The sequence below is a fragment of the Gasterosteus aculeatus genome, chromosome 13 (assembly GCF_964276395.1).
Source record: "Gasterosteus aculeatus chromosome 13, fGasAcu3.hap1.1, whole genome shotgun sequence".
In the NCBI taxonomy this organism is placed as follows: Eukaryota; Metazoa; Chordata; class Actinopteri; order Perciformes; family Gasterosteidae; genus Gasterosteus; species Gasterosteus aculeatus.
In genome coordinates this window covers 17,152,051-17,178,908 of record NC_135701.1, presented here as the reverse complement: position 1 = coordinate 17,178,908, position 26,858 = coordinate 17,152,051, and the positions used below count along the sequence as shown (strand labels likewise).

Sequence of the window (26,858 nt, the reverse complement as noted above, 5' to 3'; positions counted from 1 at the left end):
GGGGGGTAGGGGAAGATTTAGGCCACTGGTTGCTCTCGTATAGTAGGCAAACACTGCGGTTCACTCCCTCCATGGCTTTGCTAAGGCATAAACAGCCACGGCACTGATAAAATAAGGACATGCGCAGACCGATATTTAAATAAAGCTGCATATCTGCTGAAAGACGTTGGAGGGTGCAGAAGGTATGTGAGAATGCACGCTGACTCGTCTCCCACTGGCTCTGGTTGACAGAATATTTTCGCTGCTCTTGACGGTTGAGCTCACAATGATTTGGTTTTTGTTCCTCTCTAGACAAGCAATCTGCACAGAGCCGAGGCTTAGCTCACCAGTGAGTGACTGTGGAAGATGGCTATAACAGATACTGGCAGGAGGCAGGAAACAGCAGTCTTGGCAATCAACACTTTGTTGCTGTGAGGTATTCTTTCATTAAAAAAAAAGGGTGGGGTGATTTCAACAAAAATTATTTTGTATGAGAGGAACAGAAGGGCTGAGCAGCGTTGAATCAATGTGCTAATAATAAAATCATAGGAGAAATTTGCAATGGCTTGCTTTCCCTCACACTATTTAATCTGCCTCGAGCATCTCCAAGCTGGTAACGAGGGGAGCCAAGGCGACGTTTTTGCAAATCACTCAGAGATGTTAATGGGAGAGTGGACGAGGAGAAAGCTGGCCAAGATAGCTAAAGAGTGGGGACAGCTGGCACGTTTCAATTATTTCTCTCTGTCTCTTTGCCGCAGCTGACAAAAGGAGTAGATGGCAGCAGAATGGGGATGGGTGTTAAGCTGTAACACGTTTACAGTCAAAGCCAAGGCATAAATTGAGAACCTAATGTTCATTTCATAGAGCTGGCAGCTCGAGCTGCGGGAGGAATCGGTTTTTCCTGCGCATATTGGATCCCAACTCAAACACCAGCCATATGGCGCGGGACACATATGCACAAATTCACCTCTCACGGCATCCATGCCAGTGTTGTGAAAGGGAGGAAAATTACGACAAGCACATCCTTAAATATAAAGAGAGAGACAGACAGCGAGACAGAGCTCTAAATGTTGACTGTGTCATCTGAGGTCCTGCGCTCCTCTAAAAGCAATGTTGAACCATCATTAACCTCTGGCTGCCCCCTCGTTCTAACAGAGCTCATGTGCACTGTGACGGCCATCGGCCTCTCATGAGCACAGCTGGCTCATCTACGGTCTGTGCCACTGGGCGCTCCTGAATAAAAGGGTGGACATCTTGGATCTTTGGACAGAACAGCTCAAGTCTAATGGCTCCTCTGACACAGCCCACCCTGCCAGTCAGGAATTTGACCCCTGTCGCTGTCACTGACCCATCACTGACCCCGGTGACTGTTCTTACCACGAGGCCGCTGGGAACAGACAGGCAGGGAGAGGGGAGAACTGAACTTTAAAAATTCATTTCATGTAGAAAAGAGGAGCCGCCTTCAGGAGTTATTTGTGAAACGCTGCAAAGCGTTCGCCTTATCATTTCATTAATTAGCGCGACACGCCTGCCTGATGGACTTGAACGCCCCGGCGGCAGCTGTCCCGATTGATTACGACAGTGGACGTGGTGCTGCAATTATCGAGGCGACTGGAGACAACGCCTGCCACTTCTATTAAGAGACGTAACTCCTGCTTCCCACATCACGGCACAGCGGTGGGAGGACAACGGAGGCCTCCCTGCGTCTCCCGGACCTTTAAGACCTTTTCAGAATCTCTCTCGGCGGGACGATGTGCATCGCAGTGTGGGCTGGAGCGCGTCAGCTTTACTCAGGCTTGCATAAGGCCTGAAAACGATCACTTTGGTGCCCCACAGGAGAGATTTCTCTATTAGCCCACCAACTGGTTGGTAAGGAGGTGAGACACAGAAAAAGAATGATATTTAAGGCACAATGACAGAAAGAGCTTGCCGGCGAGCGCCAAGTTCAAGCAGAAAGGAGTAAGTGCTTAGCAATGTAAACAGGAGCGAGGCTTTCCATCCTCATTTCATGTATGAACATGCATGGAGCCCACATGCCTCTAAGTGGATGTAATATTCGCTTTCAGTGCCACACTGATTACTCTTTAACGGAAGGGAAATGGCTGAGTGAAAATCCTTCAACAAATCCTAAGTGGCATGACAGTGGGCTGAAAGAGCCTGCATGTTTTTTCTTTTCTTCCTGCGTCTCCATTTTCACTACCCGCTCAGAAAGTAAGGCAACAATAGGAAGTTGACAGCTCCCAACCCTTCGCCATTCCTCATTCACTGTTTTGACATCTGCAGCCATTGCAACTTAATGCCATGAAGGTGGTAGAACAAACATCTTTGCCAACATATCATACTTCAAGTGTTTTACAGATACAGGGGTTGGTCGGTATTTGAATTACAAGCTGCGGTTCAGACTAAAATGTTGCCTGAGCTATTCACCTGCTTCATGCGAAAACAGCAGCCATTTTAAAAATATCAAATGATGTCCAAGTATGCGGAAGCACCTGTCTTTTCAAAGAGGTGGCATCCTAAGTGTCAATGGCTAAAAACAAATATCTGTGTCTCAACAACTGCCAGAGAACCGTCAATCAACCACCACTCTTTTTCATTGTGTTGGTGTACAAATATGACCACAAAGAAAATATTGTTTGACTACCAAAACTATATATAAAAATAATAATAAAAGAGTAGCACAGTGTATCTTATAATGCTCTCGAGTGTAGGTAAAATGTGGGTTAAGATGTTAGGGGACTATTTGTCCAAAGATAGCACCCCAGTGTGCATTAAAGTGCTTTGGATTAGGTTTCGCATATCTCCGGGCCCTCGTGGAAACACACAGTCCGCTATAGACACGCTGATGAAATGAATGCCTCTTCTATAGGAGGACCCTGCTGCTGAGCTGCTCCTGGGGTGCTGTCGGGTAATTAGGCCTACAGATGGAGACCCAGCAGCTGTTCCAGACTAGACTAAAGCTGCCATTTCCCCCCCGCTAATGGCTACACGCCAAAAGAACTGCTTTTCTTGAGCTGCCTTTTCTCTGCAACAATCCGAGCTTGATGCTATGTGAACGTAGACTTCTAGCAGATTCAGTTGTTTTATTACATGGCTGATGACACACTTCGAGGACCGAGGTGCAGATGTTTGAAATAGCTCTCATTCAGAGCTCAGTTAAACAAAACGCACACACACACACACACACACATAAAATCCTCCCTCTCGCCGCTCTTCACTAACATGTCCACCACCATTCAAGAAAGGAGGGTGTATCAAGTTTCTCCTTTGCCGTCCTTCCTTACAGCCCATTGATCATTCTTGTATAGAGTGAGAGCATGCTAGAGAAATAAGGGCTAAATTGACCCCGGCTGAGGGAGAAAGAGGTTAGTTAATAAGGCAGGAGAGAGGGAAGTGGGAGCAGATATATATATAATAGATAATAAGACCTGTACTCTGACCTTTTGGGCTGCTGCTAACTTAAACCCAACGTGTCTAAGCCTTAGCCACACATACAGAAAGAGGTAGGAGACTCGGGCTCCCTCAATCCGTAAGGACAAGGAACATTAACAACCGCCTGCACGCTTTCAAGGCTGCTTTGAGCTTCCTGCATTTCACTGCGGCGCTCCAAAAGCGGCAACTGAAGAATTGATTTGTTTTGTGTGTGAAGGTGGCGTGTCAGTTTGGGGAAATGTGAGTGTGTCTGTGAGCAGAGTGGGCTGCATGGTGAAACAGGAACGAAATTGGACTCAGCAACGAGCGTAATCGCTGGCGAGATGAAACAGACTACAGCAGAAAAAAAGAAGAGAAAACCGAAAAGAAAAAAAAGAGAAGGCACCACAAGGCCCCAGCAAAGTGTCGAGCAAGGCAGGCTGGCACGCAAGCCCAAAAAAACAGAAACACACTTTTCTTTCTGCTCGACATATTTCAGACAGCAGATGACAAAACAACACTGAAAGAGTTAGAGGAATCCAAATCAATCTGCCAAGTGTGTCTGACCGTTTCATGAAGCCGCGTCGAAGCGGGGGCTCCGCGTCACATCAAAACTCCCCGTAAAATCTCCTGAAAGGCCTCCCTTCAGAGGCCAGCGCTTAGATTACTGTGTGCGGCTAAAAGGTAAGTGCTGGGGGTGTCACACTTGAGAGGGTGTTTTAAGCACCATAAAGTACCAAAACCCAGATGGCTCATCTTCCCTGAAATACATGTCCACTCTACCTTGGCTCCGCAGGCAGCTGCTACCCGGATTAGTTTAGTGCCGGGCCAACCCAGCACACTAATACAATGTTCCTCAGCTGATAAGGAACCCGGGACACTTCAGCACTCGCCATGCACTTAACAGCTGATCGGTCAATACCTGGATCACCTGTGATAGCCCTATATAGATCCTTTCCATACACACAGGGAGCCATGATTTCGATGTCATTTGTCAGTGTTAGGGTTCAACATATGTGTCCTTTTGAAAATATCAGCGCTGATAGTTCTGAACTGAACTGGAAGATGACTGGCTTTAGTTTGCTGGTCAATAAGTTTACAATAAATATAAATATCAGGTTCTTGTGCCAATAAAGCTTAAATTGTGTCCACTAAAATCAGACCCCATCCCTTGTAGCAATAATGATTGATACCAAAAAACAAAAGCCTTGATTCAGGTTATTTGATTATTGTGAACAAATAGCTCAGACCTCCACAATATATTTGCATATAATCAAACTGTATTTTATAGAGGTGGAAAACACAATTTTGCACAAAAGGGGAATATTAGAAAAACTATCTGTCTGGCTCCTGCCAATACTGCCAATATTGCTCTGTATACACCTTCCCATTGGTCATGTGAAACTGGAGATATTTCTTTCGTTGCGTTCCAAAGCAAACATCAGTGAATTTCCAGTTCTGCTCTTTGCCCGTCAACACCGCAGCACCACGCCAGCAGCCAGGGAGGTTGGAGCCCATTCTCTGTTTAGTGGGGTTTTACAGCCATTCAGAGGCCATTAGGGGCCCCGCCACCGGGCCCCAGCGCAGGGAATTCACCGTTAGCCAAAAACAACAGCCAAACAGATGACCGCTTGAATATTGGAGTGGACCACTGTGCATATTCTCTTTTTTTTTTACTTCCCTAAAATGGCCAAAATTCTGCCCCGCTGTGTGTCAGTGAATTACCGCCTGTATGTTAACAAACACTGGAACCATTAAAGGCACTTTTCTCCAGTGATACAACAAAACACAGTCCCTTTCTCAGCAGTGGGTGTTGGGTCGCTGCTTTCGACACGTGTTGAGTTCAGGGCCACAAAGCCAGCTCTCGGTCAGACGTAGTCTACAAGTCGGAGCCTGCAACACTGCTTCATGACAAGACAGAAACATGGATGCTAATATGCTGCAACTGTAAAGGCACGTAAGCTCTGAAATACTCAACACATAGTACAGGACTTCATATGGCCAGATGATATTTGAGTTTAATGTAGGATCTCGTAGGATCTGAGGCATTCTTGTAATAGGTGGATGTCCTTGTCCAATCAAAAGCGTTTCACAGCCTTTCTGTTCCTGGCAATGGTTTTCCCATCTTTACAAGCCTGTGTGAAGGGCTTCCCAAAATGTCCAATCCATTACAAGCATGTTTATAATATCCATCTCGGCTGACAACTGTCCCCTTGCCAGCGATTGTACATTATCCAAGCTTCGTGTTTGGCCACAATCGCCTACCATCTGGCCTCGTCAATGAGCGCTACCGCGTCATCTGCAGACAACATTGGCTCTGTACCGCTCAACACAGATGAGCTTAAAACGCGCATAGCGGGGAACTGGGATCTTCAAACAAATGCAGGGTGGGGGGAAAGCCCACTCTCTCTGGCAGAGAGGCTGGAGCTTGGAATAAAGGATTAAAAACAAGAAAACCTTCAAGTGATCACAGGCGACACAATTTACATTTCAGGCCTGACAGTAGTGATAAGACGCTGGTCGTGTATTATTCCAAGTAAACAATAAGGATGTCTTCCACACTGCAGCCGGCTGCATTGGAGGAAGATTAAGATTAGACAGAAGATGTGATGAGAGCTACAGCTCTCCAGAGTTACCCTTTCTAAATTCTTCCCTTTATCCTCTCTAAATGAGAAGAAAAAAAAAAAGCCAATGGTGATCCCCAAATAAGATGCGAGTCAACCGGGGTTTTACAAGTGGGTTAACTGGGAGGCTGCAGCTTATCTGCTAAAAAGCTTTTTATAGTCAGGCAGCATCGGACTTCCTCACTCGCCGGGGAAGCATCAGCTAAGACGAGGTTTATAGTGAAGCAGTTGGTGAACTAGACCACAGTAGCAACTAAGAAGGGTTGGATTCATCACACAGCTTCGCTGTCAATGGGAAACATTGATTTGTCAAATCAGGATTTCTCTGTGACGCTTTGCTCACTGTGCACAGCCCGAAAGATCTCAATGACGGTGATGGTGTGAACTGTTGAGAATATTGAGAATCTCTCGTAGCGGCTGTTTTTTTAGCAGTTCATGGCTGCACAAATAAAAATGTCAACGAAGTTATACCTCTGGGTAAAAGCCACATAACCTCACTTGTGCTTTTTTAAATCCCGTTGTACAAGGCTGCTGATGGTGTCAGGATGGCGGTAACCTGGTATTTCACCATTTAACCCGAACTGAAGAGACAGCACTGAGAACCCAAAAGGAGACATTGGACTCTGTTGGATGTAGATGGCTTTGAGTACTGCTCGGTATTGAAGTTCACTTGGATCGTGTACCCCGTAAAGCTCTCTGTATAAACACCAACCTGTTCTTAACAGTAAGATAACATGCACAACTCAAAGAGTCAATATACACTGGAGCTGTATAGTGAAGCCGAGGCCAAAGTGCTGGTCGTGCCCCTGACAACTTATCCGAAAACTCCCTTGTGGCCTGTAGCGATTCTGTAACTGCTCCCTCTGCACAGCTAAAGCTGAATCCATATCCAGTCAATGAACACAGTCACACAATGAAGCCTAATCACAGAGCTCTCAGTGGGACCCCCGTTTCCTGTCACAATAGCTGACTACCACCCAAGGGCTCGCTGACACAAATGACAGGCGCCGATAGGAGTGACTGGCAGGTGTCAAGCGTTCTGACATGTAATACATTAACTATCTTTCAGAGCTGATTTCATGATTGAAGCTCGATCAGCAATGAACCAATATTCTAAACAGGGGCTAAGTTATTATTTCATGCACACCAGGGTCTCCGCACAGAGCAGTTGCTTTCCTAATGGATATAATAGTGCTCTACAGGGGCCAATGAGAGCGCCCTGGGATAGCATGACATATCCGCACTGATTTTACAAGCTTGCTAATTGCCATGCATAGAAAATCAGGAGTGTCTTCGAAAACAAGCAAGGCTTGTAAGAGCCCGTGCAGTTTGACATCACATCCTGAAGCATATAAAAACCAAACAATTCCCTTCAGCCTTTCAAGGTGCCAGGCCATAGAGGGATTGTGGGTAATGTGGCTCGCTCCCTGACTGCCTGCCACTTTGAGCTACATAAATAGTACATGACGTTGTAATCGTAATTTAAAACGCTATAAATATTGAAGAATTAAAATAATTTATGGAACACTGCGGTGCAAATGGATGTGTGTGAGTGCATGTGTGTGTGGGAGTGTTTTGTCTCCTTTCACTCCTCTCTTGCAGGGTATAGTGAAACGCTGGGCAGCGGCGGTGCAAGCTGGGAATTCTGTAATTGCTTTTTCTGTCCCTGAAGCAGGTCTTCCTGCTTTAAATCAAAAAAGGCAATCTCTGTCAGTAATGGCTCAATTAATAATTAAACACCTGTTGTCTCTCCGCCAGGCTTCCCCTATTTATTTTCATCTTTCTGACAGGGATGGCTTCACAAACAGCTTGAGCACTATCTATAAAGGGGACATTGATATCGGCCCCTTTTCTTCAAAAAACGAATCAGCCAGCTCATAAACTGTCTGTGAGAAGTAATAACGCAGAGATTAATAAAGAAACAAGCCATATTCTTTCTTCTTCTTCTTTTTTCCCTCCAGTATTTTCTATCCAACCTGAGAGTGTTATCCGCTCTATTTATTCTGCTTGGAGTTTGTACCGTTACCGAATATTTAAATGAAATGAGGAGAACACACAAACTACCGTTGAAGCTCAGTAACAAGTGAAATGGCGCTGCAGGCAAAAGGGATGGTTTATTTGATGTCTTGCAAGCTGCCTGGATTTTTGTCAAAGAAATTCCACTGCCTACTTTCAATGGGAGCGTTTGCTAATCTGGCTTTGGGAAGTCCTTCCTGTCCTTGTGTTTTTACAACAACATGTCTGCAATGCAGTCATCCAGCCAGCCAGCAACACTCTTCATCCACCTCCACTCAATCCTGATTCAACAGTGGCGAAAAGCTGATTAGTTGGTCAGAGGGTCAACCCCCCATTCATTATTTAATGGGTGACAGGCTGCACACAGTCGGGCCGCCTGCCGAGGTTAGTGATACATTACAGTGACCTGGCCAGAGGAGAGCTGCCCAGTCGAATACAAACATGCTCTATCAACGACTTCACTGTGGCTGATATGCCCCCCAATCCCCTCTGCGCCTGACCTTGCCGCTCCTTTTCAAAATCACCAGCCTCCCTCCCCTTCTCCGGCATTCAGAGTCCAGCAGGTGGGACTGTGTTTCATTTTACTGGAAGCATGTACAGTAGGGGCAGGCCCGTAGCCATGGCTGGCCCAGGTAACTGAGAGGAGGAGGACGAGGAGGAGGAGGCCATTGCTATTTTATTGACGTGCAGCAAACAGCAGTGGTGGAACAAAGGCCACTCAGCACCTATTGAGAGAGCAGCCTGCACCCACAGTGGTTGATTAGTGATTCGACACGGGGACACTGGACTGTGTAGCACATAATGAGAGCTTAGGGAGCATGCCATGAGCTGATGGGGGAGGGAGGAATGACAGAGGTGGGTCTCGGATTGAAGAGGGAAGAGGGGAGAGGGGAGAGGGGAGAGGGGAGAGGGGAGAGGGGAGAGGGGAGAGGGGAGAGGCGGGCTTCAACCATAAGGAATTGATTTCCTACAATAGAAGATTGATATATGAGAAAAAGGGCTCAAAAGAAGAAAAAAGACAAGGGTATGGCCAGAACCTAAATCCTTAAGCTACAGCATTGCTAATGTGTTTATATATAAACAGTTAGAGGATAAGCCCTAAATCCACTGGCAAGCTAAATGGTTTATGCATCTTTTTTGTTTGTTTACTCCTGCGTCAATTAGGCAAATTGGTCCAACATCCCTGACGAGCGAGAGATCTAAAGTGAGTGGATTTTTATTCATGTCCAAAAGCTTCTATCTCCCTGAACACCACACTAACTTCGTCTTCACCTTTCATGTGGCCTCAGAGAGATGTTAACAGAGTCAGATGTGGATGCTGTTAGTTGTGTGTGTGCCCTTTCTTCCCCCCCTCTTCTTCGTCTGCACGCTCTCCTTCTTTTGTTCCTCTGGTCTAATCCAGTATGTGTGGGCCGGTAAGTTTAATGGAAACAATTTATTAAGTCCGGCTTAAAATGCCATCTGCAGCTAAGCCTCGCAAAGCCGCTAAGCTCCTGGTTTCGCCCCGGAGCTTGCTGTGTTCACGCTTACTGTAATGCTCTGTTTAAAATGAGCACAACGGGTCAAAATTAATCAGGATTACAAGGGCACAAATCCACTTCAGAAATGGGTTTTCTACCAATCTTGCTCTTGCTATCCCAAGATGCCCCAGGTTTGTCTGATGGACCGCACAGGCTCACCCGCTCACTACAGCAGGTAGCAGCTCGCTAGGAGAGCAGCACGAGGGCTCGAGGGGGCAGGAAACCCGCAGACACAGCATTCAACATGGTCACTGAAGATGGCAAAGTGTCCTTCTCAGATATTTCTAGCTGCTGACAGCTGGGTGATAACTCCCCACCACTTCCATAAGCTTTGCATTGTGAGATGTTATATATACGGCCTTCCAGCGAGGTGTTTATCTGGGCTCTGTGGAGGTGCCCTATGCATCCTCAGCAGCTACATTTAGCTTCTCAGTCGCCTTCAAGCAAGTGAAAACGCTCCACTCTGAGCTGCATCTGAGTGGAGCATAGGTCTTCAGAGCGCTTTACTTAAACATGCCATCCTCCAGGAAATCAATAACCTGCAGGAGGTTTAAGACTGGAAACAAACAAACAATAACAAATAACTGTTGCGTAATACTCGCCCTTTGCTGTACCTTCCTCCCTCACCAGCACAGACAGACCTTCAGCAGAACTAGTCGTCGCTCTTGGGTAACAAGAGCCAACGAGAGCCGCACAGTGCAGTGTGTTATTACAGATACGATTAGCTTGTTTTATCAGTCCTGTAAGCTTGCGATGTGGAGTCGACCAAGCGCAAATATGAGAGAGAGACGGCAACGGTGTCTGGGTTTTGGCCAAAACCATGTTCTGTGTGAATAATTACAGCACTCTGCCGTCGCTGATTACTATGTTGGTCTTTCCTCTCCTCTATTAACCCTGGACCGTTTCATTAACATGACAGACTGTGGGCAATTTGGGCCTAACATCAAGCGTTTGTAGTCGTAACTGCTCACAGAAATAAAGTTCAGAAAGGGCCACTGTGTTGAAAGGCAAGGAGGAGTTAGCTGAAATAACACTCATTACCTAGAGAAATGTACAAGCCAAACATCATCACAGCATTATATATTTATGTGCGCCATGATGTTTGTGTGTGTGTGTGTGCATCTGTGAGTGTCTCCAAGCCAACAGCACGACAGGCCTGGTGATCAGAGGAAAGCTGGCTTTTCATTGGTCCCACAGGACCGTGAGCGAGACCGGTAATGGGACACATACGCTGCATTCTAAACCAGAGGAAAACAGCCTGTGGGCTGCTTTGTATTATACACACACACACACACACACACACACACACACACGAAACAGTTTAGGCCAAAAACAAACACTGTCCTCAAATCCATTACAGCTCAAAACAACATTGGAATGGAAGAAAAGAGCCGGCTCGGGGCAGCTCCGCCATTGTAGCGTGATAACATAGTCACCAAATCACTTCATCAAACTGTTTATTTCTCTTCTGCCTCACCCTTTCTCACCCCTAATTCTAAGCTGGTGCCCTTCTTACACATTACCCAAACAGGATCTGGATGATCTGTGTGACAATCAGGAGAGACTCCTGAGAGACTGATTGGATTGTCTGGATGTAATTCCAAAGTCCTAATCCTCAGCCTTGTGTGCACATTAGCAAGATCCTCAGAGCCCTTGGTCTGCCAGCTGACATGGACGGGGTATTTGAGTGTGTATGTACTAGCAGTTCTTCACAGCAGAGTTCACATGCAGCCATGTTCTGTATGGACATGCAGGGAAAATAGGCATCCTGACAGCAGCAGCAGCCCACCTGCTTGATGGAGAATAGAAAGGGGGTTTGGATACGGCCTAGTTATCTTCTAAACCATGCGAGTCTGGAAGTCATTGTGAACACCGGTTTCACGAGGCTGACGCTGGTCACAGGTCATCTCCATCACACAGCCGCCAAGCCTGGTTTCCTCCTCCTTGTCCGCCATGCTGTTCCACTTAGCAGTCTGAACCGTTGTGCTAAACCAAGCAACCCCGTCATATTCCATTTAGAGAAAATGTCGCTTTCACAGTGGATGTTGTCATGTGATGGTGGATTCAATTGTTGTTACCAAAAGGCAGGAGGTACATTTAGACTGATGCCCCTCCTTTGCTGCTAACAAGTACCTTTATTCCGGTGCTAATAATATATAAAAAGTGCTACCATACTCTCTGAAGATGTTCAACAGATTTTTTAAAGATTTTTTTTGTCCAGTCTGTCCAGCAGAAATCCCTCCCTCCCAAACTCTCCTCATATAACCTCAGTAAACACTGCTCTGCCCTTCCATCTCCTTCGCCCTCAGCCTGTGTTAATGCCCCGGCTTCCTGGTTCCTGCCCGGGGGGGACGTGGTCTGCATGCTGCTATCTGTCACTAGTCGGCTGATCGCGCCTCTCCCTTCCCTGCCTCCCTGCATCCGCTTGACACATTTTACCCCCCCCCCACACAACCCCCTCGCTGTGACCTGGCTAGCATCATTTGGAGAATATACAGGTGCAGACATTCTACACCAAGATAGCGTACACCACAACACGTGTAGGTGGTTGGACGCACATGGACACACAAACGCACACAATCACGTGAGATGATGCATGAACGTAAAAATGCAAAATCTTTATAATCCGTATATGTGCATATATTAACACACCACACTGAGTCTATGGTGTCTGGGTGGCTGACAAAGCTCTTTCTCCCTTTTTCCTTTGGCATATATTATGGTCCAGGCCTGCTGTCAGAGAGCTTGTATTGCCTGAGGGAAGTTCCCATTTGTGGGAGCATGTGGCAGGGAGGCTGTAAATCCCCTCTAATGAACCAATATGTAGGAGGGCTAAGCCTTTGGCGGGGTCGTCCAGCAAACGCCACTCTGTGCTTATGCAAAAATGTATGCATATGTAGTCACCAGACCGTGTTTATATGTACTGACATTTAAATTTAAATGGCAGCTGCAGGATTAGAGTGGAGGAGATTTAGACTCATTCGAAAACACAATTTGTTGTTATTAGTGTGACTGAGGAAGAACAGGGGAGACCTAATGGCGAGCGAGAACAGTGCAGGCTCTTACCTTTGGGTGCGGTGGGGGAAAAGAGCTTCTCCGATCCTACATCAGACACCTGGAAAACAATAAAAAGGGAGACCTTGAGTGGATTTGTCAGATTAGCTGAATCAGTAAACAAGTTTGGTCAATCCAATAATAAAAAATATCAATATTCTCATCATCAAAATTCATCAAAGTACTGCAAGAACCGACATGCGTTTTGTCTCTCTGCTAAAAGTCCAATTCAACCACAAATGTGGCCGCTTGGGCCTGGAGGAAAAGTCCATCTGCTATTTCAAAATACTAAATCATCCACGGAGAAGAGCTCCTTCTCTACCTGAAGGTCCCTGTTGGGCTTTCTCCTGTCAAGGCAACATTAGGTGGCACTGTTGTGCCACCTGAAAATCCTCAGAAGAAATGCTGTCTAAGGCTCCTGCCGCTCAGAAGCCACATTCTGTTCCGCGATATCTTTGAACACAATAACCAATCACATGCAGAGGATGCGGTTATACTGTAAAACCGGCCCATACTGGAAGTAAGCAGATGCCAGCTGAACAGCATGATTGTTTGTTGGGTGAAAAACAGTGGTTACTCGTATGGGCGTGTACTGGAGAGAAAAACTGGTGTGCTCCGAATTTAATATTAACAAAGAAAATCCGCCTCGGCCTGTTTTATCGGTTTCTGCCTTTAAAGACAAGATTTCCCTCTGCTTTGCTCGCCTCTCATCTGGGTTCTGCACACTTAAAATAAGCTAGAGCTGAACATATGTTCTGCCCAAAGGGCCCGAGAGTCCTTAACTGCCTTGCATGTGTTTTATGCTGCACAAAAGAAGCATATGTAAAGAATGAGCAGTGAATCAGAGCGAGTGCAAGAGCGACAGAGACAAAAAGAGAAAGCAAATCATTTTGTAAACACAGATGGCTGTCCTTGGCATCCGTGTTAGCTCTCCACAAGTGTTTTGAGGACGTCCTCTTCTTTCCAGGACCTCCCAATTTCTTGTTCCCTGCCACTGCGTTACTCTTTTCCACCGTGTTTGTCTGATTGTCTGATCCTCTCAACAATTTGCTTAATTCACAGAGCGACCATATAAAATACTGATAAAAGCCACAAAGGAAGACAACTAAAGCATGATGCAACGTTTTGTCTCGGCAGGGAACATGAAAGATCGCCGTAAAATGATCCGTTGATAACTATGGACACAACCCATAAGGTAAATACAACAATGATAACATCGATGGCCTCACAGCTGGATCATTTAAATATGAATCATGCCAACATGTAATGTCAAGCATTGTGTTTAAGGAAGGTCAATTGCTTGATGCGAACCTCGGAAGAGGTCAATAACACCTCTTTAGTACAACCTTTAATGTAGGGCAAAGCTGGACTCGGCTGAAAGGAGATATTTCCTGTTTCCTCTTACAGTAGACGAGGCGAGTGCAGCGCATTGCCCGCTTTCAGTCTCCCAGAACCGGGCGCCAGGCTACAACACAGGCTCTTTGTTAGCTTTGGACGACATTAAACGCTCCAGTACCAAGCCTCAGCAGCGCAACCTCAGCCCTGAATCACGGCCCCGGAGGCCCTGGAAGAAAATGCGGGCTCAGAATGAAATGAAGCTTGTCAAATGGACACGGGAGCTGGCTCAGGGACTTGCTTAGTGCGGCACGGGGTCACAGAAGCAAAAAAAAAGAGACAGGGTAGGTCATGCCATGACTCAGTACGGCAGTTAAAACAACTGTTATGACCTGGGTGGTTATCCAGAGGGCAATGCAGACACAACGTTCCAGAGAAAGAGAACAGAAAATGCTGTGTTTGCCCCGTGCCAAGAGGAGCTAGTTCTCCTTATTCCTTTTCTTTGAGTGTGCAGTGACCCGTATATTTTCCAAGCATATTCCAAGTAACTTAAACAAACAATATCTAAGTTTTAAAGCGGTGGCTTGCACCTGCCAAGTCTGCATGACTCAGTCCTATGATCCACAATTACAAGGCCGCCTTACAAAAGCACTTCTTAAAGAGGCATGTCAAAGCAGAGCCCTGATTTGGTGAGCTGTTTTTGTAGAACTTGTGGGTTTCACTGGTCAAGTTGACATTTTTTCAAGGGGCTGTGCTGCTGGCAGCGCGAGCTGCCTGCGGTTGCGGTGTACAGAGGTCATGTACAACAAATTCTTCACACTCTCTTTGTTGAGGCAACCCTGACTGCCATAAAAAACAGACAGGGAAAGACGAGACAGGAAAAATATATTAAGAGGAAAAAAGACGGACCAAGAAAAAAAGAGGAACAAAGGCCGCCTTTTCCAAAGGAAACAGGGAAATTTAAACATAAAAAAAGAAATAATGGGGTAAATTCAAGCCACATTGCCTGGGAGCCAAAAGCGCTTGGAGCGGGCCGCAGGAAGGCTGACCTTTGAGGGGGGCCGTCTGCTATCTGAGCCTGGGGCTTCAGGGGGCCCAGCCTCCCCTCTGGAGGGCCGTCAGCAGCCCTCAGCTTTCCTTCCCTATTCTATTCATTAGCCATGCTTTATGATTCAGCTTCCTCTGAGCCACACAAGAGCTCCCTTAGGAAAGAGACTGCTGGAGAGAGGGAGAAAAAGGAGTGAGACAGAGGGAGGGGGGGGGAAAGCAAGAAGGAGGTCATAGGGCCCAGCCGGGGCCCAGCTCTCAGCAGCTGTGAAATCCTTCCGTTTCCTCGGCAGGCGTTAAAAGAATAAGAGGGTGAAAGAAAAAAGAGGCCAAAGAGGGAGCTGGGCCAGTAAACCCTGCATCAATGGGAGAGTGCGAACTCCCTAAAGAGCAACATGCAGAAGCATAATTCTCAGATTTAGCAAATGCCAAATTACAAATTACACTGCTGTTTGTTTTAAAAAGTCCCCAACTTCCCTGAACACCAGTGACTTATTGGCTGCCTGAATCCCTTGATAATAGCAGAGCCGCGGAGCGAAAGCAGAGAGGCAGAAACCTTCGCTAGCAATAAGTGAGACATTTACTGCGAGGCAAAATGCATTTGCTGTCACAGCAGAGAAGCGGGGGTTGGAGGGAGGGAGAACATTTACCATGTACACATCGCTTTTACTTAACAACACGGCAAGCTAATTAATTTAGAACATCTGAGACACGCTTTTGTTAAAACGCTTCCGTGCTTAATGCAAGTACAACGGGGCGACGGAGAAGGAGGATGCATGCAGCGAGGGAGGTCTTTATAATCAACAGAATGACCTTCAGGCATAAATTCATGAAAGACGTTGATCAGCTAAGGCTGTGATTTCACTAAGACAGGAAGGTCAGCAATTACCCAGATTCAATTAACCTCATTTAGGACCGCTGAGACACCAGTTTCTCTGCCCAGAACCTCCCCCCCCCACCAACCGAACTCCCTGCTTTATATCAAACGATCCCCGGGCCGTCCATCCACCTTTGATCTGAGAGCTCCCGTTGCATGCCTTGCATTCCTTGGACCCGAGTGAATTATTTCCAAGCAGGAAGAAATCTTGGAGCCAGAGGTTAGGTATACCCAGACTAAATAAAACCAAAGACCTCATCCGTTCCCTCACTTTCCCCGCAGAGCACGTAAAGCCCTTCACTTCCTCGGTAGGGATTGAACTTTTACGGAGTGGCAGCGTTATCATAATAGCTGTAGTGTAAAAACAAAGAAACCTGTAAGTAGGCTTTGTTGTGGCTGATGTCTGCAAAGACTATAATTACAATTTAGTTGTGAGTCACTCGGCGCATGCTATGTTTTTGACAGATTATCGTAGGACAAGCAGTAATGTGGCAATCTTAACACTTAGACACCACAAACCAAATACGAGGCAACAACATCTTCAACATCAACACATTCAACCGGCAGTACAAAAGATGTTCCGATTCTACGCGATTGAGTAGGTTTTGCTTTCTGTGTAGAAAAAAGGGGCAAACAATGATCTTGAACACTGATGAAAAGGAGCTTATCAGCACTGATATCGTTAAAAAAACACCCGTCAGTCAAACCGCGGCAGCGGCCTGGTTTTCACTGTTCGCGTGGGAGTAGGTCGGTGCTTTGATAAACACTTCTATCAGCACCCACTTAGGCCGCTGTCGCCCTTTCACCCCAGACGTCCGCTAATGCTGCTTTAACAATAGATACAGACGTCGCGCAGCGGACCTACGGCTTCTGGGGCTGCAACAGGAGACACAAAATTAATGATCCCCTCTGCATTTGTCCTCGCGCGACGTTGTAAAAAAAACTTAACAACCTCCCGAGCGTTTTTTTTTTTATGAGCCGCAGCAGCGGTATGTATCCAATTCCCCGCCGCCACCCTGCCGCCCGCTCGTCAGAACAGGTGTGGTGCCAGTTACCCTGCAAACCCCCAGCGAGCAGGATGAGATGTGCGGCGTGAACGGAAAAAATAAATAAAAAGAGAGTAGAAGCCTCCCACGCAACTGTCAGTCAACGGGAACTCGCCTCAGCATCGTTAAGGTGATAATGAATTGCACAGTGGCCGTGTAGGATGGAGTGGTCTCGCACAAAAAAAACACACAAACCTCAATTAACTCAAGAGCCATTTCCATAGGCAACAGATAGCATGTGAGTGTATGCGTGCAGCACACTCTTGCTCCCTCTCCCCCTAGCAACATACGTAGGGATATGAATGCCGGGAGAGGAGCAGGGGGGAGGGGGGCTTGAGCTTTGTGTAAAATATTACCCATCGTCTCGCTTACCGCAACCCACACCACCCGCCCTTCCCCCCTGTGGCCGTGCAGCAGTTGCTAGCCCTTATCACGGCTGCCTGTCAGTTTAGTATACAAATTAGCAGTCTATCAGGGGAATGCAGGGGCCCGTTTCATCAGCAGGGAGAAGGGCAGAGGCATGCATTGCATTAAAGCCTCCGCCGCCGCAGACAGAGAGGGCCACAAATCAACGCCTCAGCAGGCCCACAGCCAGCACTAACCAGATAAGGAGAAATGAAGGAAAAGGGACAAGGCATATTTCAAACCGAGAGAATCCAGACCTGCTCGAACTCCCGGCAAAGGCCCCGGAATGAAACATTGAGCAGGCGTGGTGAGGGGGGATAAAAAGACGGTTTAGGTCACAAATCACGATTCCAAACCCACAGATTACAGTGTGACCACCCTCCCACTCAGCTGGCTGTGCTGCTGCCATGGTTTCCCGGTGGGAGGAGCTGGGACAGCAGCTCGCCTCCCTTGCCAGCCTGTTTGATAGAAGACAATAAAAGACAGCACTCCTGGGAGTGTCGGTCTCTCTCTCTCGGCAGACCAGCCTCGCCCCAACATAAACTGGGCTGAACCTGTGTAGCTGAATTAAACAGTTTTTTTGAGAAATGTGTGCGTGTGGCCTATGCTTTTTGTTGCCAACCTTGAGCCAGGGGGGAACACAGAGTAAGAAAAGAAGGACATGAGGAAGGTATGGAATTATAACAGAGTCTGGGGAACTGCTTTCAGCTTATTATCGACTAAAATTTGCAGAAAATTAGGGGTAGCCCACTTTCTCCTGTGACGTGAACCTGGCATGTTGGAAACAGCAGAGACAAAATGCCTGCAAAGAGCTCTCATTAAGTGGCATAATGCAATGAGGCACAGTCTAAATTGCGGCAATAAAAAGCCGACAGACAAATCATCTCAACCATCGCAATCCATTTGACTCAATTAATGTAACACCAGATCCAAACTCTGTGGTTAATAGCATGCGCAGCTGCCCTCCCTTGACAGGCTTTGGGTGAATAAGGGGGGCACCGGGAGAGGGAGTATATATACATTTTAGGGGGAGATAAGGGCTGATGTGGCACAGCCATTGTACTCCGATTAAGTCCCGTTCGAGGGCATGGAAATGGGAAAGGAGCGAGAAAGACAGCAAGATAAAGGCAATGGCAGATGGGAAAACAAAAGCAGGAGATAGCAGTAGCTCTGGCACAGCGAAGCCGACCAGGGAAGGGGCGTGGCCCCCTTTCCTCTTTAATGTCGGAGTACGTGCCGGCAGTGATAAGAACGACATTTAATCTCCCGGTGGAATCAGGGGGCTGCTTGTCATTACTCTCTGGCCCTGATATGGATCAGGGCCCCCGGTGGCTTCTCCGGGCTCTCCAGGCTTCTTCGCAGCCGAGATGGCAGATAGCCCCTTAAGACACGGCTCGCTGCTCCCCGATTGGCTGGTCAACAGCCACATCCAAACCCCAGCTCCCCCCGGGCCGCTGTGAAGAGGTGTGATAGGACGGGTCACGGAAGCTCAACCGTCCTCGTGTCCACGACGGCCTTTTGTTGTAAAGCCTTTTCACCCCCGTCGTCAGCGTGTGTGGTGGAGAGTAAGAAAGCCTTTCTGGATGTTATTGTCTGGGAGGCAGGATAACAGGCAGGCAGATTATTTCAAAAAACAGCTTTCTCCAGAGCCCTCACAATGCGGCACCGTTGTTGCTGTGGAGAGGATCCTGGAGATAATAATAATATTCCTAGTCGGAGCCGTTGCTGCAGCAGGGCTGCCTTCTAACAGAGAGATACACATCATTCTGACTGGCTCGTTGTGACATAATCGCCCTGCGGAGAGCTGCAGGCAAGCTTGGTAGGCAAACCACCTCTCACTGCAGCTTGTTAAGCGAAAGGTGGATTTAAGCACAGCTCAATAGAAACTCCTATTGAACTTGTTGTTCCTTTTCACTGCATCTGAACAATGCCTAGGTGAGTCATACCCCACCTCAGGCTACACAAGTTACATTCCTGCTTTCTTCCTCTCTCTAAAGATCGCACTGCGCTTTTGAGCTGGATGAATTTGCTAAGGGGGGAGAATGGTGAAAATACGGTGATAAAAAAGCTGCGACCCTTTCCCTTGCCTCAACCCACATGCAGTGAATGTCTTTTGCAGTGGGAAAAGACAGCACACAAAGAGAAGAGAAGGCAGAGCTGGCAATGTGTGGTGGAAATGTGTGGTTGGCATTGGTTTGGTCCTCGGGGCACGGACACCTTTAATGAGAGGAAGAAATGCGCAGCAAGGCGCAGATCTCACCCGTACTGTGCCAGTGATTTGGAGAAATATGAATCACCTTCCCTCTAACACAGATAAATATTGTTCTAATCCCAGTGGGCGAACAAAACTATTGGGCATCCTCACACCAGCCTCCACACGGTGATTCTGCATCCTAAACGCCTCCCCGTGCACACACTTGAAGCATCTGACCCCCGACCTTCCAGCCTCGCTCTCTGCTGAGCTCAGTTTAACTGTGCGATGTGAAGTGTGAAGCTGTCGATGCTGGTTTTGTAACAGTACCTCTCCTCTGCTGAAACCGCAGCTGAAATGAGTTGATTGGAATTTAGGAATTCGTCTTGGCAAGTGGGGGAGTTGAAAACTGGAAATGGGGCAGGGAAACGTCCCATCGGTCTTACATTACCGTTCCTCTGCCACTTTAGGCCACACTATCCACCCGGCTAGCACAAACAAACACGGTATGCACTATATAAAGGAGTCTCAGACCTCCAAAGGCCTCAGGCCACATTAGAAGGGGATGTGGCACGTTAAGTGGAATTTACTTTTGATGCAGACCATGATCAGGACTCGGGTTTCTGGATGCTTTAACACAAGCTACCCCCCCCGAAGCCTCCCTGCAGGGTTGGATGGGACACCTTACACCCAGGCAGCCACCATAAGAAATACGAGGAAGGGGGGGGGGGGGGGGGGGGGGTGACAGTGGTGGTTGTTGGGTCGGGGGGCTGGCACAATGTACCAGCTTTCATTTTTATACCAAACACAGAGGTGAAATTGCTACTGGAAGAAAAGTAAAGAAAAAGTTTAGTATTTGCTTTTCACTATTTAAGAGCTGCTGCTGAAGTCTGTTCTGGTAACAAAGGTCCCCGGCGCCCCACAGTGTCTTTTCATCCACAGCTTTATTTCCCTTAGCGACAAGGTTTCCACCCTAATCGGATCTATAACCCCACACGCAACAGACACACACCTTCCTTTTCATGACGTAGCGCTTCAGCCCTTCTGTCATCTGTCACTGTGTGACGCTTCAGATCTGTGACTTAATGTTGGGTGGGAGTGTATAAATAACCATGATGACATATCAGGGGGACATGCCGGGAGCTTTGCTCTGTAAAGGGAGAGGGTGATGCAGGGGGGGGGGTTGCGGAGTTAACCGCGTACCTCCAGGGAGTCCAGCCCAAGCCAGTTTAACGCCAACGCGACAACTGCAGAGACCTTGGGAGGGAGCTTACGGCTTTAGACTTCACACTTACTGTGTAACATCATTCTCACACACCGCACTGTGACCTGACCTTGACAACGGCCATGTTAGCGGTGGTTTCCAATTACAATGGTCAGTCACGACTGCAACCGTGCGGGAAGTAGTTTTCTGTGATCATGGTCTTACGATAGCCGTATAGAGGGATGACGGGAAGTCAATTGTTTAATGGGGGTCAGTTGTATTAGAATTCAGCTCATTATTGAGCACTCAGCAAACAACACTTTTACTAATTACAGAATAATACCAGACTAATCTGTAGTTGACAATTGTGGGATCTTTTTGCTCGTTTCGTGAGCTCTAGTGAACTTTGTATAAACCCGCCGTCTGTTATCCGTGATACCTTAACACCTTTGGAGGAATTTAATCTGGCAGCTATCCAAACACAAATCCCTGGACAGAAGAGGGCAAGGCGAGGAGGATCTATTTGGTGTGTTTTTATTGCTAGAGCATATTTAGAAGCAATCACTGCAGAAAGGACTATTAAATGATGCTGGTCATGTGTAGTGTACGCAGAGCATCATTTGCCCCGGATTAAAATATAATGAAGCAAGTGAGTGCAACTTTGTCTTACATGCAACTCTTTAAATTATGTAAGCGATAAGAAAAAACAACAGGGAAAGAATATTCCCTGGAGCACTAAAACCCTTTTCTGGGCTTGTTCATGATGGCAGCAATGAATATCTTAGAGCTTGTTAAAAGCTTTGTTTTCTTTGGGAGTCTCTGCCTATGAATGGACTAAATGAGCGGAAAAAAAGCACGCCAAGTCACATACAGGGGCCATTCTTTTCACCTCCAGTATGGTGGCTCCTGGGATGCTTTTGGAGTGGGAGTACATAATTCAAGATGGACTTTTTTTCAGTGTGGCAAGGTTAAACAACTCATTAACACAGCATCACCATAACGCATAATTTGCCTGTCAATAAAACAGACCCGTCAATTTCACTCTTAAATAGCATCTTAGTTCTGAATTCTTTGCATTTTAAAAGGACGCTTGCTCTATTGATTTTTGATAAGTGGTCACATTAGCTGTCCGATATAATAATAATAATAATAATAATAATAATAATAATAAAAAAAGGATTACATTGATTATACGCCAAATCCATGACATTCTTTCATAACAACTTGAAACTTGTTTTTTTATTCTGAATCCTTCTTTCCTTTTAAGTCATTTCAACATCTGCACGTTCCAGAAACACTTGGCCTGGCTCAGGTGGCTCCTGTCTGTATTTGAATAAGAGATATGCAAACAGATGAAGTCGAGGCAGCAGCTTGTGTGCTCAAGGAGCCTTTTCTCACATTTGAGAGAATCCTTGGCTTAGTTGGTCCAGGCTCCAGGGCCTTTATACTGCATGCTATTCATCCAGCAGAGAACGGGGGGGTGTTTGCTTTTCATGTCTCTCAGTGGTAAAGATGTGTGTGGTTGGATAGCAGAAGCCAACGTAAACACTCCCAAATGAAAAAGGTGAACATTATAGCGAGACTAAGAAAGACGGCCCTTCGTGCAGGGCTCTGCCAGAGAAACCCTGAAAGCATTCTTCTTTTACACTTTTTCTGTGACTACAATCAATGATTTAGTAGAAAGAAAAGGATTCAATGAAGTGTTGAAAGCTGGAAGTCTGGACACAGAAGGATGGATGTTGGGTTTTAAGCTCAAACCATTAGTTAGTTAGTGTTCTCTAAATACTTCTGGTGCAGTGCCCCCACACCCACCACAGATCGATACCTCCAAAAACAATTATAGTACACACACACACACACACACAAAACAGGCAGGCCGCGATACTTTCAGTGCTCCCAAAATGGACAAATTCTGCTTTCAAATTATACTCCTACTGCCGTAGCAACGCCTCCAGGGCGAAGGGCCTGAGTAGGAGAATACAGGGGGCAAGTATGGGGCACCGTGGGGGTGATGGGCTGGTGGAAACACTCCTGTCTCCCAGCGTTCTTTTATTCAGCCCCCCTCCCCAGAGCACTAACAGGTGGCCTGTCCCTCACAGCAAAGTCATTTCCCTTGCACAGCAGTAGTTATGGGCAGCCACAGCCAAGCGGCATTTAGGTTTCCGGCGTTACAGATTAAAACAAATAGAGATGCGGTGGCAGAATGCAGAGGTGAGAGCTGGAGAGTGGGAGGGGGGCAGCGAGGAAGAAAATCCTCCTCCGATCAAATAAATGCCACTGTAAGCACAAGTGACAAGTCTTGTTTGGGGTCGGCCCTGTTCAGGGCCGGGAAGGCCAGCACCGCCTCGTCTCCTGTGTCTGCAAGCAACATGGGGGAGGGAGAAGAGTCTGATTGCTGCCATAGCCGAGAGTGAGCGCAGCCCAATTATATTTCCTGTCCCTCAAGAGCCGGCCGCCCCCCTCCGGTAGAGCGAAGCCTCTGCCATCTCTCCTCTCCTCACCTCTCAAGACACTGCAGATAGATAAATAAATGACAGACCCACTGGGGCTTGGCCCAGCCTCCCAGAATACATTGCAGGGTCTGACTGCCTGCCTGTCCGTTTGCCTTCACCTGGCATTACTGCCGATAGACACTTTTCACATTATTACGGTTGCATCGTCCCCCAGGCCCTGTTCACTCGCCGGGTTGTGGTGGATGATAGCGGCAGACGACCTGGAGAGATTTGAAGGAAATGTCTCCTGTCAAAGTCAGCATAGCCTAGCTTAGCAGAAATTTAACAAGTTCCCTGGGCTCTGTCCATTCACTCTGTGACGGAGCAGAGTCAGGACGTGGCCTGCTGACAGCCCCGAGCACGTCACTGTCACTGACACTCGGTAGGCCGGAGCAGGAGGAGAGGCAACGGGACTCAATCCTACAAGACTCACACTTAACTACACAGTTGCACAGCTGATTGTTCTTATGGTTTCAGAAAGCAGATTTGATCTAATGGAACTCAAATGTAGACTAGCATGAATCGCTGGCGGTCAAGTTGCCGTCCTTGCTCTGTAAATGACTATCTTGGGCTGCCACTGTGAAATGATTCCAGCTTGACAGAACGCCAAATATCCTGGGATGCTTCTATTTTTTGGGGAGGGGGGGCTAATGATCAGGTGGAAGCCGAAAGAGAAATACTCAAGCATGTACACCAGCACTTTTCCCGCACACTCTCACCGCTCCCCGACTGTTAAACCCAAAACCAGATGTTGCGGATCAGTGGGGATAAAAAAACAAGGCAAATAACTGAATGGTACGCATTAACTATAATCAAAAAGAAACATAAAGGAGACCAGGATGCTTTAATTACTTCTCACATATAATTTGGTTTTGTGGGAGCAAGCATGGCAATGCCAAGAAAAGAAAGATGAAAAGCAACTTAAATTACATGAGGAGAAAGTACAGAGGCCCATCTATTCTCCAGAAACGCAGACAAGGCTGATGACTAGCCCCAAAACCATGGCTGCGAAATGTCCATGGATACAGACTTGGGATGCAGACCTGCTAGATCTTGTTCCGCAAGGACATGACTTTAAGAAATATACTTACTGCAGATTGGCAAAACAAGTCTGAACTGTTTGTTTTCTTCAAGGTATTGGTGCAACACAGCCTCCATTCTACGGTGATAGTTTTCTGTTGTTTTGCCTGAGTATCCATCATGTAAAATGTGTTTTTAATAATTTGTCGCTCAATTCTGCCAAGTGGCTGAGGATATGCGTTATGCTTGGCGACTGGAGAGAGCTTGGACGACGCCCGAGTGAGGTGCTCTATGAATCTACTTCATAGCCGTCCTCTGTTTGCAGAGTCTCTCTTGACTCGCTGGTGTTGCCACAGTGCTAAATTGCACAGCTGTTCCACAATCTGTGGCGGTGTTAATTACCCAAATGTGAGCGGCAGCTCGTCAGTTCCTCACTAACGAAGGGGCTTGCTTTCCAGCGAGGGTGCCGTATGTTTGGCATGTAGGCCCGTTTCCACCCGGCGCTCCCCAGGCTGTGCACGGACCACCCGACACATCCACGTCCCGGGGAAGATGCATCTAATTAAAGCTCCCGACTCGGCTCTGCTTACTAAGGGGTAAAAACACGCGGGCCGGATTAAAAGACGGGGAGAGGGGTGGAATGTGATAGGATGGGGGCTTTAATACACTCCGAGTGAAAGGGCTTAGGAGCAAATATGAGAACTCTCAATTGTTAGATCCCAGGAAAGGCTGGAAGGAAACGCCATGTGAATGTGAGCCGATCAGTCAGCGTGTGTCATTCTGATCCCCTGGCACTTTGAAAGCCCCTAGGCAGAGACAGACAAGCAGGTTGTTTCCCGGGAAAGTGGCTTCTTAACACTTCTGGTTGGCCTCGCTTTTCAAGGACATGTACAGTACATCAACCCCCAACGATTCAGTCCACGGTGTGACAGAACCAAACAGCATCTCCTGGAGGGCAAAAACCTTTAATGATCTGACAAAAACTGATACAAACAAATACAATGTTCAACTTGCGGCATGCAGAAATGTGCCTTTCTTCCCCGTCACACACTCCGTACATGACAAAGAAACCCTCTCAAGTCCGACACTATAAACTGTTAATGCACTGCATTGCACTGTTCAAAACAAAGGTGACAAGAACTCCCCTCATGAATCATACTTGCTGGCTAGAAGCCTAGCTGCAGCGTGCCACCCACCTCCGGTTGTACATGAACAGCACAGCCTGAAGTTGCACTGGGAGAATACATAATGAATGCATAAAGCTAGGTGTCATGGGGGCTCGTATGGTGCACAAAACGATGGGGCAATTAGGCCCACACGACACCTCGGGATGGCGTGATGAAGGACTCCTGGGCTCGTCTCCTCCGCCTCTGTTCCTCTATCATTAAGGATTGAGCAGCCACATCTGGCTAATGGCACGCCTGGGGTTCCTGCTCAAACACTGTGCCACGCCGTGCACATTTAATTACGCCTCATAAAGGTAACAAAAGACACGACCTGCTCTCAGGGAGGCACCGTTTGGAAAACGTGAGGGTAGGGGGGGTTGGGGAGTGGAGGGGGGTGGGCGAAGAAGAGAGAAAGAGAAATGAGTGAAGGCGAGGAGCTGGCCAGCTGCCAGAATTACAGGTTGACCCGGGTCGGCTGCTTCAAAAGAGGGGGAATTCACTCAAGGGTCTCAACCTCTCCTTGAGATCGGCCCCAATGAGCAGGCTGAGAGCAGAAGACGCTCGGTAGCTGAGAATCAAAGGACCTTCCAGTTTGTCTCCCATTCTTCTATTAGGTCATGAATTGCACTGGGCGCTGCTGTCAACGGCTAATTGCAGAAGGACTGGGGGGGATTAAAGGGAGACTGCTTTTGAAATATGTATGGGATTTAGCAGCTGTTTGAAGTGAAGAGGGACTTCTTTGTCAGGAGATAGGGGGGGGGGGGCGTAGAAAACAACAATAACAACATCATAGTGGGGCGGGAACAGCGCGGGGGAATAGTGCTGTGACCCGCTCACCCTGCCTGTGGGGCGCGGTGTAGCTCAGCAGCTCCTGCAGAGAGTTCACAACGTTCAGCTAAGTGCATGAAACACACATTAGCCACTGACTGAGTGACTGGCTGACCTATGCCTTCAGTAGTACCTGCAGGTATTCAAAAGACCTTGCTTTGTGCAGCTCACAGTTGACATTTCAAGCTGAGAGGACAGAAGAAAAAAAAAAAAAAAAAAGGAAGACAAGAATGGGGAAAAAAAAGAGCAGAGACACAAACCGCAGGTTTGTAAGTCAGCAGACGCCCACATTTAGGAAATAACACATAGGAAGAGACGAGGGACGAAGAGCCGCAGCTCATTGTCGAAGCAGTCCATTGTCTGGCAGTTTGAGAGCCGGCTAACGCCACGAGAAAGGTCACTGGTCACTTCCATTTGGACCTGCGCATAAATCCCCCGCTGTCTGGCGCAGTTAATAACACAGCGAGCTCTGAAGGATCTACCATGCGATAAAAAAAAAAAAGAAAAAGGGGAGAAAAATGCATTCTGTTTTGACAACACCTCGCTGTCCCTTTATAGCCGCAGGCCTTGCGCGTCCCTTTGCGTTATTTATAACGTGAATGTTAAAAAAACCGGAGACTCTCTGCAGCGTGCATTAACAGAG

General features: G+C 47.3%; 1 protein-coding gene across 36 annotated transcripts in view; it reads right to left on the bottom strand.

The window, feature by feature from the left end:
• Positions 1-26,858, bottom strand: part of fbrsl1 (fibrosin-like 1) — a 269,377-nt gene that overhangs the window by 18,441 nt on the left and 224,078 nt on the right. For all 36 annotated transcript variants that reach the window (XM_040194987.2, XM_078087536.1, XM_078087529.1 and 33 more), the window contains one exon: positions 12,617-12,665. In XM_040194987.2, coding sequence (XP_040050921.2) covers positions 12,617-12,665 — 49 coding nt within the window. The remainder of the gene's footprint in view (positions 1-12,616; positions 12,666-26,858) is intronic.